Here is a 16354-nt window from a genome sequence, read left to right as displayed (position 1 = left end):
TTCTTTCCCTTCCCTAAGTTCCCTTCACCCACGCGCGGTGCATGCGCGGACACCTCCACATCGAACACCTGCGGACAATCGAAGCTGGGACAGCAGTGCGGGTAGCGAGCAGCGCGGTCCGTGTATATCTCCACACAGTGCTCCGGTCGGAGCAGCGGCGGGTTGCACCTGCAGGACAGTGTGACAGACTGATCAGCTACCGGCATTGTGCGAATGAGGCTCAAAGCCTGGTAGAGATTCAAACCGTCAGGGAAGACTAATGGCTTTTTGGTCAAGACTACAGGCCAATATTTTCCTGGTAATTTCGTTTTTTGTAGACGAACAATGATGTATTGAGCCGAAGTCAAGAAAATAAAGCGCCTCGCACATACTTCACAACTAGGAATATGAGACATGCGCCTCGTTTCATAAAAGGAATTACTTACGGCGTTCCGTCAATTATGCCAGATTTGGCGTATTTGATGCCAATTCGGTTTCATAAAGCCGGAGACCGGAGTAATTCACGCCATCGAAAGTACGGAGCTTCATTTACGGCAAATGCTCGATTCCGGACCAATTGATGCCATTTGGGTTTCATAAAACGACGTAATTAACGCCAAATATTTTATCAAGCTCTTGATATCAGTGGTGTAAACCACGCACAAAAATGTTGCGTGATTTTGAATTAATGTAAAGATTCGAAGCTAGTTTATTTTATAATGTTGAGCCCGGTGAGGAAGAAAGAACAGCCAAAATGAGAAAAAGAAACTGCTAATCTTCTGTACCAGTCGCTTTTTGTGGCCACTATCGGAATTTTGTTTATTCGCCGCGCCGCGCCACTTTCGTAGTTAGGCACTTCTGCTTAGCTGGCTTTCTGCTGTTTTTAATATATTGTTTTAATAAAGGATGGTCATCAATATCAATTTTGTTTTTTCAGAAATAATTTTTAAGATTTAAATTCAACATAATTGTTTTATAGTTTCTCGTAAAAAAATAAGTGTTGACATGAAATTGTAATTTGTAGGACGCTTGATAAATTACGGTAACTACGCAAATGTCCTTAGTTACGGAGGTGTAAACAATTCCAGTTGTGGCTTTGTGAAACGGCTTTATTTGCGCTTCGTAGTTTGAAAGGGTGTGAATTACGGAAAGGTGTAAGTTACGGCAGAGCTTTATGAAACGAGGCCATGGACACAGGATTGTGGAAATTGATATGAATGCAAAAAAAAAACTAAAAATACGCTCAGTTTCATGAAAATATTCTGGACCTGAAGCGTTCATAATCGACTGACCCTTGGCCAGCGGGGTACGCTCCGGCTGTTAAGCATCATGAAAAATGGTGACAGACGTTTGTGGAGGATTGTCGACGAACTCTTGTTCCGTGAGCAGTACTTACACGCTAGCGGAAAATTCACCAATCAGCGCTCGGCGGTACTCGACGCTGATTGGTCCGACGCTCGTGACGAAATTGCGGGGGACCGCAGTTATTCTCTATGGACCCGAATAGGCTTTTGGATTTCGGAGGGGTTTCTTTAAAATTATATGCTGTTTCGAGCTGTTTTCGAGTTGAAATATATTTCTTATGACTGTTACCTATATAATGGCACCATAAAATCATGATTTTGATAAATATTACCGATGAAATATCGGCCGAAAAGACATGCTGTCATGGTACGGACTGCCCTGCGGCTGATGTGGGGTCCCTAATGCCAGCGTATGGTAATAATGGGGTGACGAAGGGTTATTGGAGACTCTTAGAGCCCCATCAGCATTCAGCATAGAGTCATCAGAGGCCGGGAACGTCCATCAGGGGTCTGAGTAGGCCTGTCATAGGGGCATACATGACACATCATGGCCCATGGGTCAATGTAGATCCATGGGGCCGTTGAAGGGCCAGCATTGTTCAGCGTGGGCTCGCAATTACCTCTGATGGGCATATGCCGTGCCCCGATGGACTAACGCTGGCCCCTGATGAACCATCACCAGCCCCTGATAGGTCTACAAAGCCCACTGCTGGGTCTAAATTGGTCACTGATATGCCCAAATGGGCCACTGAGAAACCCGTACAACATCCCCTGACTGCACCTGCTGGACCAGTGCCGTCCTCTCATGGGCCCACCACAGCTCTTGAATGACCTTTTCAAGTCCCTTGAAGTGCCTTTATTGGTCTAAATGGCCCCTGATTGGCTTATGTGGTCCCTATTGGTCCTATATGGCCCCCATGAGCCCTCAACGTCCCTAGACGGCCTTACATTATATGTCACTGGGCCCTGTTGGGTCAGCACCGGCCCCTGATAGGCTTGCACTGGACCCACCGGGCCTATACCGACCCATGAAGGGCCTATGTCGAGCCCTCATGGGCCTCCGATGACCACACGCCGGCATGTGTGGCCCCATCAGCAGTGGTCCGTCTATCCCATGTACTTACGGTCTTTTTGGTCGATGTGACACCGTCACCGGTAGTATATAGAAATGTTATGATTAAATGTCGTTATTACACAGTCAAAAGTCACAGAAAGAATATCCAAGCTCAAAAATGGCCTCAAACCCAACAAAAACTGGTACAAATCCCCTTCAAAAGCCGTAAGTCTATTAAACGCCATAGGGGAATAGCTGCAGTCCCCCGCAATTTCGTCACGAGCATCGGGCCAATCAGCGTTGAGTATTGCCGAACGCCGATTGGTCGATTTCCGCTAGCCTGTAAATGCTGCTTGCGGATATAGTTTTGAACAAAAGAGGGTCGCGGCTACTAATTATCGCTTGTCACCACTTTTTCGTCGGGAGCGTTCTACCTGGTTTATATAGCCTTGCCCTTGGCCATAAAGACGCATCTTTGAATGGCATATGAACGAGAGACATTTGAGCGACGAACCTATACTACCTAATAGGTATAGGTACTGCATAATGCCCAGGTTACTTTATTAATCCCAGTATCGTATTTAACGACCTTTCTTATGACTATTCACCCATACTTTGCAATCTTCTTTTGCTCACTTACTCTGCGATTTTCATGAGGTGTCGCTTTCCAAATTCTGGTTTAGGTGGACTTTTCAAGATTTTTTTCTGATTTACTGTGGACATTCTGTTTTGGTGGACCCAAAAAGTCCACGTAAAAATAAACGCACAGAACACCTTTTAGCTGGACGTAAACGTATCCGAAAGAACAAGTCTGTTTCGGTGGACTCAAAAATTGTCCACCTTAGGCGCCATCTATCTCTAAACTAAAAAATTTGATGGTTCGTAGTTCCAATATCTGCCACAGACGGCGCTACCATCGGCTGGCTCTGTGTTGAAGCTCGGCTGCGCACGCCTTGATCAGCGCGGGCTAGCGCGGGCATGCAGCAAAAACGTAACATGATATGATTTATAGTGTGGTCTGTGGAATGTAAAGCGATCAAAATAGACGTTTGTTTTATTTTTTAAAAAGTGTAAAAATAAATTAATTATATCATGTATCTTAGAAACCCGTGAATTAGAGTATGATGAAGTTTTGTGTAGTTGCAACAACACTGTTTTTTGTTGCGGTGTTATCGGCGCGGCACGGCTCACCACGTGGCGGTGTCGGTGTTGGGATTTGGAAGAGATAAAGCTTTGGGTGGTACTATTTTGTGTTTTTTTTTGTGCTGGGAGCCTTTTGAAGTCTGTGAGGTAAGTGGAAATTATTTGTAGACATCTATTTGTTGGATACTGGTATTGCATAGTACCGATTTGCCATGCGATTGTTTGGGCCGGACTTAGCAGGCGTCACACTTCTTTTTGCAACCAAGGAGCGGGGCCGGATGGTCACTATACCCAGAGATGCTTTCTAATCAAACCAAACCAAAATAGACCTAACCAAACCTAACCAAACCTGACCTAACCAGTACAACCTACAACCTAAAACCTACAACCTACAACCTACAACCTAAAACCTACCACCTCAAACCTAAAACCTACAACCTAACCTACAGCACCTCTCCTTGGTTGCTAAAAGAAGTGTTACGCCTGCTTTACGACTACCCTTGAAATGTGGCTAGCCGCTACTTGCTATTTCTTTACAAGATCAGTCGGGGAAACTATGGTAAAATCTGCTATTTTTAGCAGTCTGCTATTTTTAGCAGAAATCTGCTAAAAATGGGTACGCATGTGACGTCATCGTACCCAAATATAGCAGATTTGGGTACGGCCCCATACAAAAGCAGATCTTCACCCTAATTGAAGCAAATGCGCATCAAATGCCTGGCAGATTCATGATGAGAATAGTGCTGAGAATGTCCTCTGCTATTTTTGTTCAGTTCCGACTATTTTCAAATAATGAATTTGAAAATAGTCAGATCTGAACAAAAATAGCAGAGATCACTCTCAGCACTATTCTCATCATGAATCTGCCAGGCATTTGATGTGCATTTGCTTCAATTAGGGTGCAGATCTGCTTTTGTATGGGGCCGTACCCAAATCTGCTATATTTGGGTACGATGACGTCACATGCGCACCCATTTTTAGCAGATTTCTGTTAAAAATAGCAGACTGCTAAAAATAGCAGATTTTACCATAGTTTCCCCGACTGAGATCTCAGGCCTCGGGGTCAATTAATGATGTAGGTACTCTGGCTCCTGATCAATTCAACAAAATGCAGGGCTGCCCTACATTGTGCACTAACCTGTTTGAAGTATGTACTTGTGTTCAGGATCCCAATCTGAATCCAGTTTAGGGGAAAACACCATGTTTATAAGTGTAGGTTATAGGCAGTGGCGCCGGGCGCGGGAACCGGGGGTTAGCGGGGCCGAGCCCTTCTAACTTTTTGGCTGGGGGGGGGCTCTTAATTTATTTGAGCCCCTCCAACTGGACAAATTGAAGGTGGATTTTTAACTTACATGCTTTGTGACCCACAACCCCTAATTTGGGGAGGACAAGCTGCCCTAACAGTTCCTGGTCTCATGAAAAATTGTGGGGCACTGCTCCCACAGCCCCAGAGTTGTGGGGGCAAGCTTCCCTCACTGCCCCCTCCCCCGGTTCCTGTGCCTCTGTATGAATCTATGAAATTATGTTGGTAGATTTCCGATTTTGATTCCTCCAGCTGTGAGGAGGGGGGGGGGGGCTCAAATACATAATGAGCCCCCCAGCCGAAAAGTTGGAGGGGCTCAGCCCCCGCTAGCCCCCCCCCCCCCGGACCCCGGTTCCCGCGCCTAACTAGGTCATTCAAAGACATTTTATGGTCATGACCAATGGTGTATTGTCCAATGGTGATTATGGTGTATTGTCAATAGGCCAAAGCTTGAAGACTCTCTCAATCCCAAATGGTTTTCAGCTCAGTTTTAGCATTTTTTTATCTTATGGGTCACCTTTAATGAAATTAAGACCCACTTTAGCCTTATGACCTTAACTTATGGGTGGGTCCCCCAATGACCTTAAGGTCAAGTAACGTTTTCGCCTATAACTTTGCACCTAATTAAGCTACAGCTTTTAGCGTAGGCTCATTGTGTTCAGCTCGACGAGACGAATCGAATGCTATGCAATATTAAGCATTTTGGCCATCTTAAGTATGTAAGTGTTTAAGTAGTGCTTAACTTCTTAAGTACACTTAGCTAGTAAAATTGTATATCATTCGATGCGCAAGAGCAAGCTGAGCACGATGGCGTTTGCCGTTTATCTTTCTCTTAAATAGATCAAAAGTTATAAGCAAAAAAACTGTATGAGTAAAATCGCGACCTTGTGACCTTTTGTGACCTACAGGACTTAAGAGGTTCAGGTTAAGCAAAAGTTAAGTATAGGGTTCGATTGGGCTTGTTCCAAGCTTTTGAATGGCTTCCTAAAATTTGTTCTAGCTGTTATAAGTTCTGAGATATAGCGATATTTCTTCCAAAAACGCCGATTTGGGAAAATATTGGCCTTTTAACCCCCCAAAACCCCCTTAAACACGACCCTTGGGGAACGAAGTTTGCGGGAGGGCGAGACCTCTGTTCGTAAGGTATCGAGGTAAGGTATAAGGTAAGGTATAAGGTATATAAGGTATCGTAAGGTACCTCTGTTCGTAAGGGCGAGTTCGTAAGGTATCGAGATATTTATCCTTAGTACTTTCTGTTGTGTACTTTCGGTTGTGTTTGCTCTGTCACACTGCCACCAGCGGTCCTCGTGTGCCCTATCACTGTGTTGGGTCATAGTGTTTTGTCTGTGTGGCCGCCAGGAGCGTCAAATGCAGTCGGCGCTACGGCTGGCCGTGTCAGCGACCCACCGGCTCGGCCACGGCCAACAGGCAGCCGGCTCCGACGTCAAGTAGGCGCTACGGTTCCTGACGCCAGCAGGAGCACTTGACCAGCAGCTCACCGCCACCGCACAGGACCTGGCACAGCTCGGCACAGGTACACGATCTTATTGATCTGATGCTTGATAACGCTTGTCAGAGTTTGTTTTCACCTTCGTGACCTTTACTTAAGGTAAATACTTAAGGTTAATACTATACTGATGCGTGCACCGATTGTTTATGTGTCCCTATTAAATTAGATCATAAAATGAGAAACTTTTACTCTTCGTGTGAATCGTGATCGTTCACTCTGATCCAGCACGGCAGACCAAAGTGTTCGTGTAATCGTCAAGTTCACTAATAATTGCGTATCTGATCGAATCGTTTCATTAACCGGAGGACCAAAAGACTTCTTTGATGAATGTCTATTTCTTGAATATTCACCACACAATGCACGTTAATCGTATCGTACGACGCCGGCGCCGTTGCGCCGGCGGAGCCGCGTCGCCGTCGTCGTCGCGTCGCGAACTGCCGAGCCGGCATGCGTCGGGCCGGTCATCGCACACATGTGCCCCAGATGACCACGCGGGCCCCAGTACACCACGTGGGCGGCGAGGCTCGGCTGAGCCCGCCGATCGCTGCCGTCTCCTCCACGGCACAGTGCGTTTTCTCTCGAACATGGCCGGCCCGGATTTTCGCCTCGCTCGCGGAAATTCTAAACGTAAGAGAGAAAACAGCGAAACAACAAACAGCTGCTCGCAGGCAGTGTCTCTGTCTGTATCGTACAGCAATAAACGACCACTAAAGCTAAGACTGTAAACTACGTCGGCTGCGCCGCGCGTCGGTCCCGATCTAAGGCTGCTACACTCTAAGGCTGTAAACTTCTAACTCGTACAAGACCAACCGGCTAAATGAGCCAGGAGCGACACTGCGACAGTGTGAACGCTGGCGACTGTCGGACGGCTCACAGCTGTTGGCTAATGGCTAAACACCAAACACATATGACCGGCGCACAGAATGAACGACTCATTCTCGCACACGCACACGTTAACACCGCGAATGGCGGACGCAGTAAACACTAATAGATGGCCAGACTCCGACACTACTCGCCGGCGGCACAGAGGGGTCGTAAACGACTCACCTCAGTCGTCTCACACGCGCACATTACCACTCTGAGTCCATTTACTGTCCGTCACCGTCGCGCTCGAGACGGCAGAGACCAGAGACCGACCGCCTATTCCGAATTTCCGACCAGTGGCGGTGGCCACTTTGACCACCTGCAGTCGGCTGTCGGCGCCAGGGAACACGGTCACCACTCGCTCCAATAGCCAGTGCCCGCGAGGCAGGTTGTCCTTTGTCACCAGCGCTAATTCGTCGAGCTGCACGTCTGCCGGGTCTGCGCGTCACTTCACCCGTGTGGTGAGCGTCCGGAGGTGCGGCCCGGGGCCGGCTTGCCCACTTGGAAGGCTGTAGGTCACTCGTCGGCGTCGGCGCTGGCTGGGCTGACCGTTTCCGGCACGGCATGCAGGCAGGTGTGTACCGCTCCGCAGCGGCCCTGCCACTGATGACCCAGAATTGGTGCCGCAGGTGAGTCAAAACGTGCTCTGCGCCAGAATGGGAGAGCTTCTTGTGTCGATCGGTGACTATCAGCCGAGTGATGTCTCCGCGTGCAGGTAGAATCACCCGGTGCTTGACCTTGAAGTCTAGCTGAGCGTGGCGCAGCTGGCCCCCGACTCTTAGGAGGCCGCTCGAGTCCAGGAAGGGGTTGAGCCGGTGCAGCTGGCTGTTCGGGGGAAGCCGCCTTCCGTGCTGGAGAGCGGCGATATCATCGCCGAAATGCTCGGCCTGTGTGCTGAGCAGCCAGACGCGCTCAGCTTCTCTCAGCTCTTCAGCAGTCAGCGGTCCCGTCCGCCGATCAGCTGCTGCCCGGCTGCGGCTGTTGTAAGCGAACCTGCGCACCCACGCTGTCACACGCAGCAGCCTGAGCCACGATGAGAACCGGCTGGGGTTTATGGCCGGCTCCGCTCCCCTGATGACGCAGGCTGGTGCTCTCATTTCGGCCGTTTCCTCGTCTCTCGGGCGCTCTGTCGGGCGGGGCGGCGTGGCGGGCCGGTCCTGAGGACGGCGCGACAGGACGGCGCGACCTTGGCCCCACTCTTCGCCCGGTGCCACCTCAGCCACCGAGCAGCCTCGGCTGCCTATGTTCGATGAGTTCAGTGACCCTGGCACGTTTTGCCATCGAGTCACTTCCGAAGCGTCCTGGGTTTCCTCGCTGACACGGATATGGTGCACGTCCTTGTTGACTGTCCGGCGCGCGGCCGGTGACCGTCCAGCCGAGCAGTGTTCTCACGGCGCACGGCGCACCCGGTGGTCCGTTGATCACCTCACGTGCCACGATCAGTTCTATGACGTCAGCGCCCAGAAGTACTTCTACTGGACCTCGAGTCGCACTCGGCAGATCCAGGTCAGCGAGATGAGGCCATTTGCCCTTCTCCCGTGACCAGTCCATGGCGTGATTTGACACACTCAGCTTCGGCGTCGTTTGGGCGTTCCGTATTTCGTGACGTGTGCCACCGCTGCTGACAGGCTCGATCACGAAGGACACACGGCGTGATCTGAGTCTTTCACTTCCGTTTATGGTACTCAGGACCGAACTGTCAATGGGTCCAGAGATGCCGAGACGGACGCTCAGGCCTTCGGTCACCAGCGTTACCTGGCTCCCGAGGTCGAGAAGCGCGTGGGTCGTGCAGCGCCCAGCAGGACCATGCACCGTTATCGGCAGTGTCTGCAGCAGCACCTTACAGGGTGGCTCGACCACCGCAGTGCCGACATGTTTCACTGGTGACGGCGCGCTGCCGGCAGCACTGCGCCGTGGAAACACACGGCCTCCGTTGTGCAGAAGCGTGTGGTGACGTTTCCCACAGCTCTCGTGTCCACAGTTTGTACCGGACGGGCACGCGGCGCTGATGTGACCTCGCGCGAGACAATTGAAGCAGAGTCCGTTACAACCGGCAACCTCTGCTCTCTCGCTCGCTGTCAGCTGTAGGAACCTGTCACAGCGCTCTACGACATGTGTCCCCTGACAGAATACACATGCGTCCTCACTCGCGACCGGCGCTGCCTTTATTACGGAGCGAGCGAAGCGAGCGGAGTCTCATACTGAATTAAGGGAAAATCCTGAGTATGAGCGGCCGGCCGGCCGGCCGGCCGTGGGGACGCTCTTCAAAAGCTAATATCTTAGGAACGGGACATCCGATTGACAAGCGGACTCTTTACTGAATGTCACTTGGACGTAAAAGTTCTGTGGTGTGATGGCCACCATGCGTTCTTGCCAACCACCGCACGTGGCGCGTGGTAAAGTTGGACATTTTTAAGAACCCCCAAAATTGCAACCTCAATAACGGCACAACGGTTGGGCCGATTGAATTGAAACTCGGTACACAGTTAGGTCTCCATCAGATAATTCATCTGCATGTGTTAAGGTTGGGGTGCTACAGCACGTGCGCACGTGCAGGGGGCGCTCCCAGATCTCGAGAACGGCTGGGCCGATTGCGCTCAAATTTGGTACACGGTTGGGGACCAGTTAGTAGGGTGCCGTGCAAAAGTCAGTTTGGACCCCGCTTGCACGTGCGCACGTGCAGTGTGCCGCTTCCAGATCTCGAGAACGGCTAGGCCGATTGCGCTGAAATTTGGCACATCGCTAAAGACCGGTTAGTAGGGTGCAGTGCACAAGTTAGTTGGAGGTAACCCCTCGCAATTTCGCACGTGGAAGGCCCATCCTCTCGCTCGCTCCGTTGGTCGCCCAAAAGGCGTTTTACTGGTTGCACTAATTTTCGGTTTTACGACCTCTCGGGGCGCGGCCGGCGCTAGCGCAGTCGCGTAAACACGCCGCTGCCGGCTCTCCCCACTGTTGACCTCGGCCTTGGATTGCTGGTGGCCCGTCAGGGTCAGGGACGCACGCCCAGCAGCCACGTAGCCGCGCAGCCAGCTGTCCAGGTCGGGGAGCGTGGGGCGGACGAGTCCGTTGTGCACAGAGTGCTCGCCCCATTTCAAAGCCAGCGCAGCAGGAAGCTTGGAGATCACGGCTGTTACATTGGTGGCAGCCGAGATGTCCGCGTCGTAGTGAAGGCACTGTAGCACACGAACCGCGGTGCGAAGGTCACGTGACAACTCTGTCACAGCCGACATATCACCATATTTCACCGGCCGCGAATCGAGCAGTTTTTTCATCGTCGCGTGAATGACCCGTGCAGGGTCACCGAACTCCTCCTCTAGCTCACGCATAGCCTCACCGTACAGAGAAGAGTCGCACAACATACCGCGCACTGATTCCTTGGCCGGCCCGGTGAGATGAGCCTGGAGATAGGTCAGGCGCTCGACGTCAGTCAGGTCGTCTCGATCGTGCACTAGAGCCCTGAACAGCGCGATCCATCTCGGCCATTCCAGAGCGGAGCCGCTGAACTTATCCAGGGTCACTCGAGGCAGCTGTGGAGTCGTTTGCTGTCTCACGGGCTGTAGCGGACGTCGTGCTTCCTGCTGGTGACGGTCGTCGTATGGCTGCGCGCTCACCAGTTGTCCGTACTGGGAGGACTGCTCCACCCAGTCCCGGGTGCTTGAGGACCTGTCACCCGGCTGCAGCGGCTCACGCAGCTGGGCGGCTGGCTCACTTGGAGCTGCGGCAGCAGGCCGAGCTAGAGCCTGACGGTCGACGGCAGATGGCTGGTGGTCATACTCCTCCTCCTCGAGCAGCTCCAGCTCCAGCTGACGGCGTTCCGCTTCGTCGGCGAACTGTTGAGCTTCGAGAGCTGCCCGCTGTCGTGCCAGTTCCGCCTCTTACCGCGCCCGCTCCGCCTGCGTCTCCGCCTCCTGCCGTGCCCGCTCCGCCTGCGTCTCCGCCTCGCGACGCGCCCGCTCCGCCTGCGTCTCCGCCTCTTGCCGTGCCAGCTCCACCTTTGCCGCGGCCGCTCGCTGGCCCTGCTTCGCTGCGAGTTTGCTCAGCGCGGCTCGGCGGCGGGCTGCGCTGATGGTGGACGACGCTGCGCTGCCGAAGGTCTCGCTGCGGGTATGGCATGTCCGCGAGCTGCGCGTAGATTTCGCGTCACACTGTGCGACCGCCCTTGCGTCCGACCTGGCGTTCGATTTCGCGTCGGATTTTGCGTCTGACATCACTCCTTCACTGCACTCGCGTCCGGACTGTACGTCCATTCACTCACTAGTTCACATACATCCGGCCCGGAGGACCAAAATGTTCGTGTGAATCGTGATCGTTCACTCTGATCCAGCACGGCAGACCAAAGTGTTCGTGTAATCGTCGAGTTCACTAATAATTGCGTATCTGATCGAATCGTTTCATTAACCGGAGGACCAAAAGAGTTCTTTTATGAATGTCTATTTCTTGAATATTCACCACACAATGCACGTTAATCGTATCGTACGACGCCGGCGCCGTTGCGCCGGCGGAGCCGCGTCGCCGTCGTCGTCGCGTCGCGAACTGCCGAGCCGGCCGGCGGCGGCCGGCCCGGCGCGTCGGGCCGGTCATCGCACACATGTGCCCCAGATGACCACGCGGGCCCCAGTACACCACGTGGGCGGCGAGGCTCGGCTGAGCCCGCCGATCGCTGCCGTCTCCTCCGCGGCACAGTACGTTTTCTCTCGAACATTTACCAAAAATACAGTCAAAGAACTTCACGAAAAGTAAATTCAGCTTGCCTAAAACGCAATGTTTTTAGATGACCTAGGTTGTACAGACACACAAACCCACAGACATACAAACACATATCAGTGACCTTGACCTAACTTGACCTGAAATGGCCTCAGCCAGCCAAAACCTAGTCGGATAGTGTAACAAAGAGGTTCTTGCTGGCTTGGCACCACAATACGTCAACGTCATCGGTATATGATAAGCAGCGCACTTGATATCCAACGGTGACCCCAAACAGCAACATTTTTTAGTTTGACCTGACCTGGAAGGTCACTGACTGACCTGAGAAGGTAAAACTGTGTATCATTGGATTCGTCTCTTCCCAAAAAAATCTTTTTAGTCTTTACCGCGAAGCTCTATCTCCAGCAGGAACGAAATGGCGCGGGGGTGGCAACCCCCCCCCCCATGTGCGTTCTAGGATGGGAAAGTGGCATGTGCGGGCGAGGGTTAAATTGCGTAGTTGAATTCACATGCTGAACGAACTTCATCATCGGAACTTGTAGATCGTATAACAAAATGTGACCCGGGTTGCAATGTACAGTACATTCTAGGTATGTCAAGGCCAGTGAATAATTATCAGCTTGTTTACTTTGTGTCTCTTGTTCTGGTGTAACTGCCTGCATTATCTCTAAGTCATTCGTTCCATAGATATTTTATCTACATGAAGATGCCCATCCAATGTCGAAACACTTTATTTTCTGCCGTCTGACTGCTTTACACTCGTGATCGATGGTATCAGCATTCTCCTTGGTAGAAAACGAGTAAAATGAGATGTTCAAAGGTCATCGACCATCACTGTCGTCAAAATATTTCAGTAAAGTCGTACCCTATTTCGTTTTCGGAAACCTCCTTCGGGGAAATAAATCCAAAGTAAAGCTAAATTTGTCACTTAAAAGTCGTGAAATCAAGCTCGCACGATGTTTCAGCTCACATTCCCTAACTTGAATTCCTCCAATGAAACGGCAGTATAATAAGCGTCAGGGCATCTCTATGTATATAAGACCTATGATCCGTTCTACATGAATGGAAAGATGTGTTCTGGAACAAACGTTGATATTATATCTCTTGATTCACAGGCATGCACATTGACCCAGCAGTGGTGCAAGAATGCGAATGGCACGTCAGTCACCAGATCTGCAGTGATGTCGCCCGGCTCTGACGATGGCGCACAGCCGCCGTGTCCGCGGTCTCCGTCGCCGCCGCGGTATGCGGCGCTGGGCGGCGACTCGTACATGTCGCGGTCTCGCCATTGGGGGCCGAACGATTCGCGGCTCCCGCCGACCCCGCCGGCGAGCGTGGCGTGCAACTCCTGGTGAACGGCACGCAGGTCACCGGTGGCACCAGCCTACATCTTCTGGGGGTGACCTTCGACAGACTTCTACATTTTAAAGACCACTGCGACTCTCTGCGGCGGAAGGTCCGGCCGCGGACGGCACAGCTGCGGAGGATGACCGGCCGGACCTGGGGTCTCCGCGAGGCGCAGCTCAGGACAGTCGCGAACGGGTATGTCCGGGGAGCCCTTGAATACGCGGCGGGTGCCTGGCTCCCGGCCGCGTCCCCGTCACACGTTCAGCTGGTGGAGCGCGAGCTGCTGGCGGCCGCCCGGGTGGTGACCGGATGCCCACGGTCCACCCCCAGGGATCCCCTGCTGGCCGAGGCAGGCATCCCTTCAGCATGGTCCACCAGGAAGACGCTGGCCGCGCGAACGCTCTGCCGAGCGCTCGCCCTGCCGGAGGACGACCCTCTTCGCCGCGTCGCGGACGCCGACCCACCCACTCGACTGCGGTCTACCACCGGCTGGCGACAACTGGGGCGATCGGCGCTGATGGAGTGACGGTGGAGCCGCGCCTCGAGGTTCCCCTCCTCCCGTGGACAACCTGCCGCCCGATCGCCTTCAATCTGGACGTGGGACCCGGCGGTCGTCGAGCCTCCTCCAACGAGACGCGACGAGAGGCCGCGCGGCAGCACCTGGCGGCGCTCCCAGCCCAGGCCACGTGGATTTGGTCCGACGGCTCTGCGGACGCTGGGGTCAGGCGAGGAGGGGGCGGCGCCGTAATCTTTACCGCGTCGGGGGAGACTCTCGAGGTGGAGGTGGCGGCGGGAGGCCTCTGCTCCAGCACCCGTGCGGAGCTGTTCGCCCTGAGGGCGGCGCTGGAGCGGGTCCGGGATGAGCCGTCCCCCGCCCCGCTGGTGGCGTGCTCTGACTCACGAGCCGCCCTGAGCCTCCTCAGCGCGGGAGCGGCCGCCCAGACCACCACTATCGGCGCGGAGATCTGGAGGACGCTGCTGGACATTGCCGAGCGCCGGCAGGTGACCCTGCAGTGGGTCCCTGCTCACTGCGGGCTGGCGGAGAACGAGCGCGCTGACGCCCTGGCCAAACAAGCGGCCACCCTGCCCCAGGGCGCCGTGCCCTCGGACGCTCGGTCCCTGACACGGGCAGTTCATCGGACGGCCACACGTCAGTGGCGCGAAAACTGGCCCGACTCCTTTTTTAAGACTATCTTCGGGAGCACCCTGCCGCTCCCCATCCCCGGAGAGGACCGAGAGGCCGCCATCTCGGTGCACCAGTTGAGGGCGGGCCACTGGGGCCGCTCGCTCCAATACCTGCACCGGATCGGCCGCCACCCCTCCGTGGCATGCCTGCAGTGCCCCGATAAGCGGTGCCCCGCGGCGCTCTGCGCCGTGTGCCGGGAGGAGGCGGACGTGCCGGAGCACGTCTTGCTCCGCTGCCCGGCCCTCGCTGGCGCCCGCCTGCGGCTAACTGGCAGCATTTACGTCGACCCGTCGCGGCTGCGGGACGCCGACCTGGTGGCTGCCTTGGAGGCCGGCTACCTTCGCCATAGGGAGCCTCTCGGCTATGGTCCTCCGTAAGGAGGTCCCAGGGGGAACAACAACAACAACAACAACCCCGCCGGCGACGAGTTTCCTCCGGCGAGTCCTGCGCCGTCTGGCGTGGTCGACGCTGCCCGGGAGGTTCCTGGCTGGCAAGCTGCTGCTGTGTCTACCGACGCACAGAGGTCAGTAGCTCCGGTGCCGGCCCTGCAGTGCTCTGAGAGAGCGTCGAGACCGCCTAACCGATTCTGTCCCTAATTAAGGTCTTTGTAAATATGTGTTCATCGTGCATCGTTTGTGATGTGAGCCGCGTGATCAGTTGCTAACTGATAATTTTTGCTGCGATTTTGCTGTGGTCGTTGCTGGCGAATTGTTAAGTAATGTCGTGGCAAGCTGGTTGGGGACGCCCGTCTGGCTGTTCTGTTGACGGAACGCGCCGATCGACATGGCATGCAGCCATCCAGCGCCTCAAATCGGCGAATCTGTCCAGCGTGGTCTCAATGGAGTGCTGAGCGGTGCTAAAGGACATGGTTATTTTCATGCGTTCTGTTCACAGTTTTGTCGTGGCTGTGCTGTCCGCGGCCGTGCTCCACGGTTGCGACGTCTGCGGCCAAGCTGCCCGCTGCTGAGCTCCGCGGCCGAGCTGCCAGCGGCCGAGCTCTGCGGCCGTGCTCTGCGGTCGTGCTCTGCGGCCGTGCTTCCCGTGGCTGGGCCCTCCGTGGTCCCGTGATCGTGGCCGCGGCGAGGGTGCCGCGACCTGCGCGGTGCCGTGCGCTGCAGTGATGGCGCCGCGCACTGTGCAGTGATTGTGCCGAGCGCTGCGTACGCGGTGGGTGCCGCGCGCCGCGCTGTTGAGCGTGCCGTATTCGGACGGTGGCTGCCGCGCGCAGCGTGGTGATTGCTGCGCTCTGCCATGAGTGCCGCTCACTGCCGTGGCCTGAGTGCCGCGCTCGGACGGAGTGCCACGCGCCGTTGTGTTGCGTCGCCTTCTGCCTTTTGATATGTGCTATCTCCGAATTTAATGTTGCTTGTTGCCGATGTTCGCTTCTTTTCGTTAAGAGGGTCGGGTATAGTCGGTCGATTTATTCGCACCGTTTGATTTCGTACCGGCTTCTCGTCTGTTTCTTATTGTTTTCTGCGATGTCACTTGTCCGATTTTATATCTGATTAATTCACGTATTTAAGTATTTATTTTATATTGTCATAATAACTTACGGCGCTGTTCCTTTATTTTCTGTTTAGTTGCAGCCCTAGTACCTTAATTTCCGATGTCTCTTCGGTTTGTTGTCGCTCGCATGTTCAGAGAGTCCTGGTTGGCCGGCGCGAGCGGCGGTTGTGGAATACAAGCTCGTCTGTGAAGGTTGCGTGTCGGAGCCGGGTTGGCGAGGCGGGACCCGTCTACATTTCAAACACCATTGCATTTCTCTCATCAAGACGCGTCGAATGATGAATAATATGACCTCAAACATAGGCGCGGGAACCGGGGAGGGGGCAGTAGGGGCAGCTTGCCCCCCCCCCCCCCCCAACTCTGGGGCCGTGGGGCCGTGTATCTTATGGTCAGGGCGCGTGTTTGAATTTATTTTCGGGGGTTGGTTCACTTAACTTGACCTGGTGACCTGACC

At 54.0% G+C, this 16354-nt stretch overlaps 1 protein-coding gene across 3 annotated transcripts; it reads left to right on the top strand.

The window, feature by feature from the left end:
• Positions 1–3004: 3004 nt before the first annotated feature.
• Positions 3005–16091, top strand: LOC122394229. 3 transcript variants are annotated; one of them, XR_006258827.1, is made up of 5 exons: positions 3005–3328; positions 3441–3627; positions 6143–6317; positions 12977–14917; positions 15289–16091. XR_006258827.1 is itself a non-coding variant. In XM_043390964.1 (3 exons), the coding sequence occupies exon 3, from the start codon at positions 13518–13520 to the stop codon at positions 14769–14771; it is 1254 nt and encodes a 417-aa protein (XP_043246899.1). In that variant the 5' UTR covers positions 3005–3627; positions 6143–6317; positions 12977–13517; the 3' UTR covers positions 14772–16091. The 3 variants fall into 3 exon arrangements, 1 of the variants encoding a protein (XP_043246899.1); XR_006258826.1 differs by having other exon boundaries at positions 3005–3627; XM_043390964.1 differs by having other exon boundaries at positions 3005–3627; positions 12977–16091.
• The last annotated feature ends 263 nt before the right edge of the window (positions 16092–16354 follow it).

This window comes from Amphibalanus amphitrite, unplaced genomic scaffold (assembly GCF_019059575.1).
Source record: "Amphibalanus amphitrite isolate SeventyFive unplaced genomic scaffold, NRLGWU_Aamphi_draft 000581F_arrow, whole genome shotgun sequence".
NCBI classification, from domain to species: Eukaryota; Metazoa; Arthropoda; class Thecostraca; order Balanomorpha; family Balanidae; genus Amphibalanus; species Amphibalanus amphitrite.
This window is presented reverse-complemented; position numbering and strand designations above follow the sequence as displayed.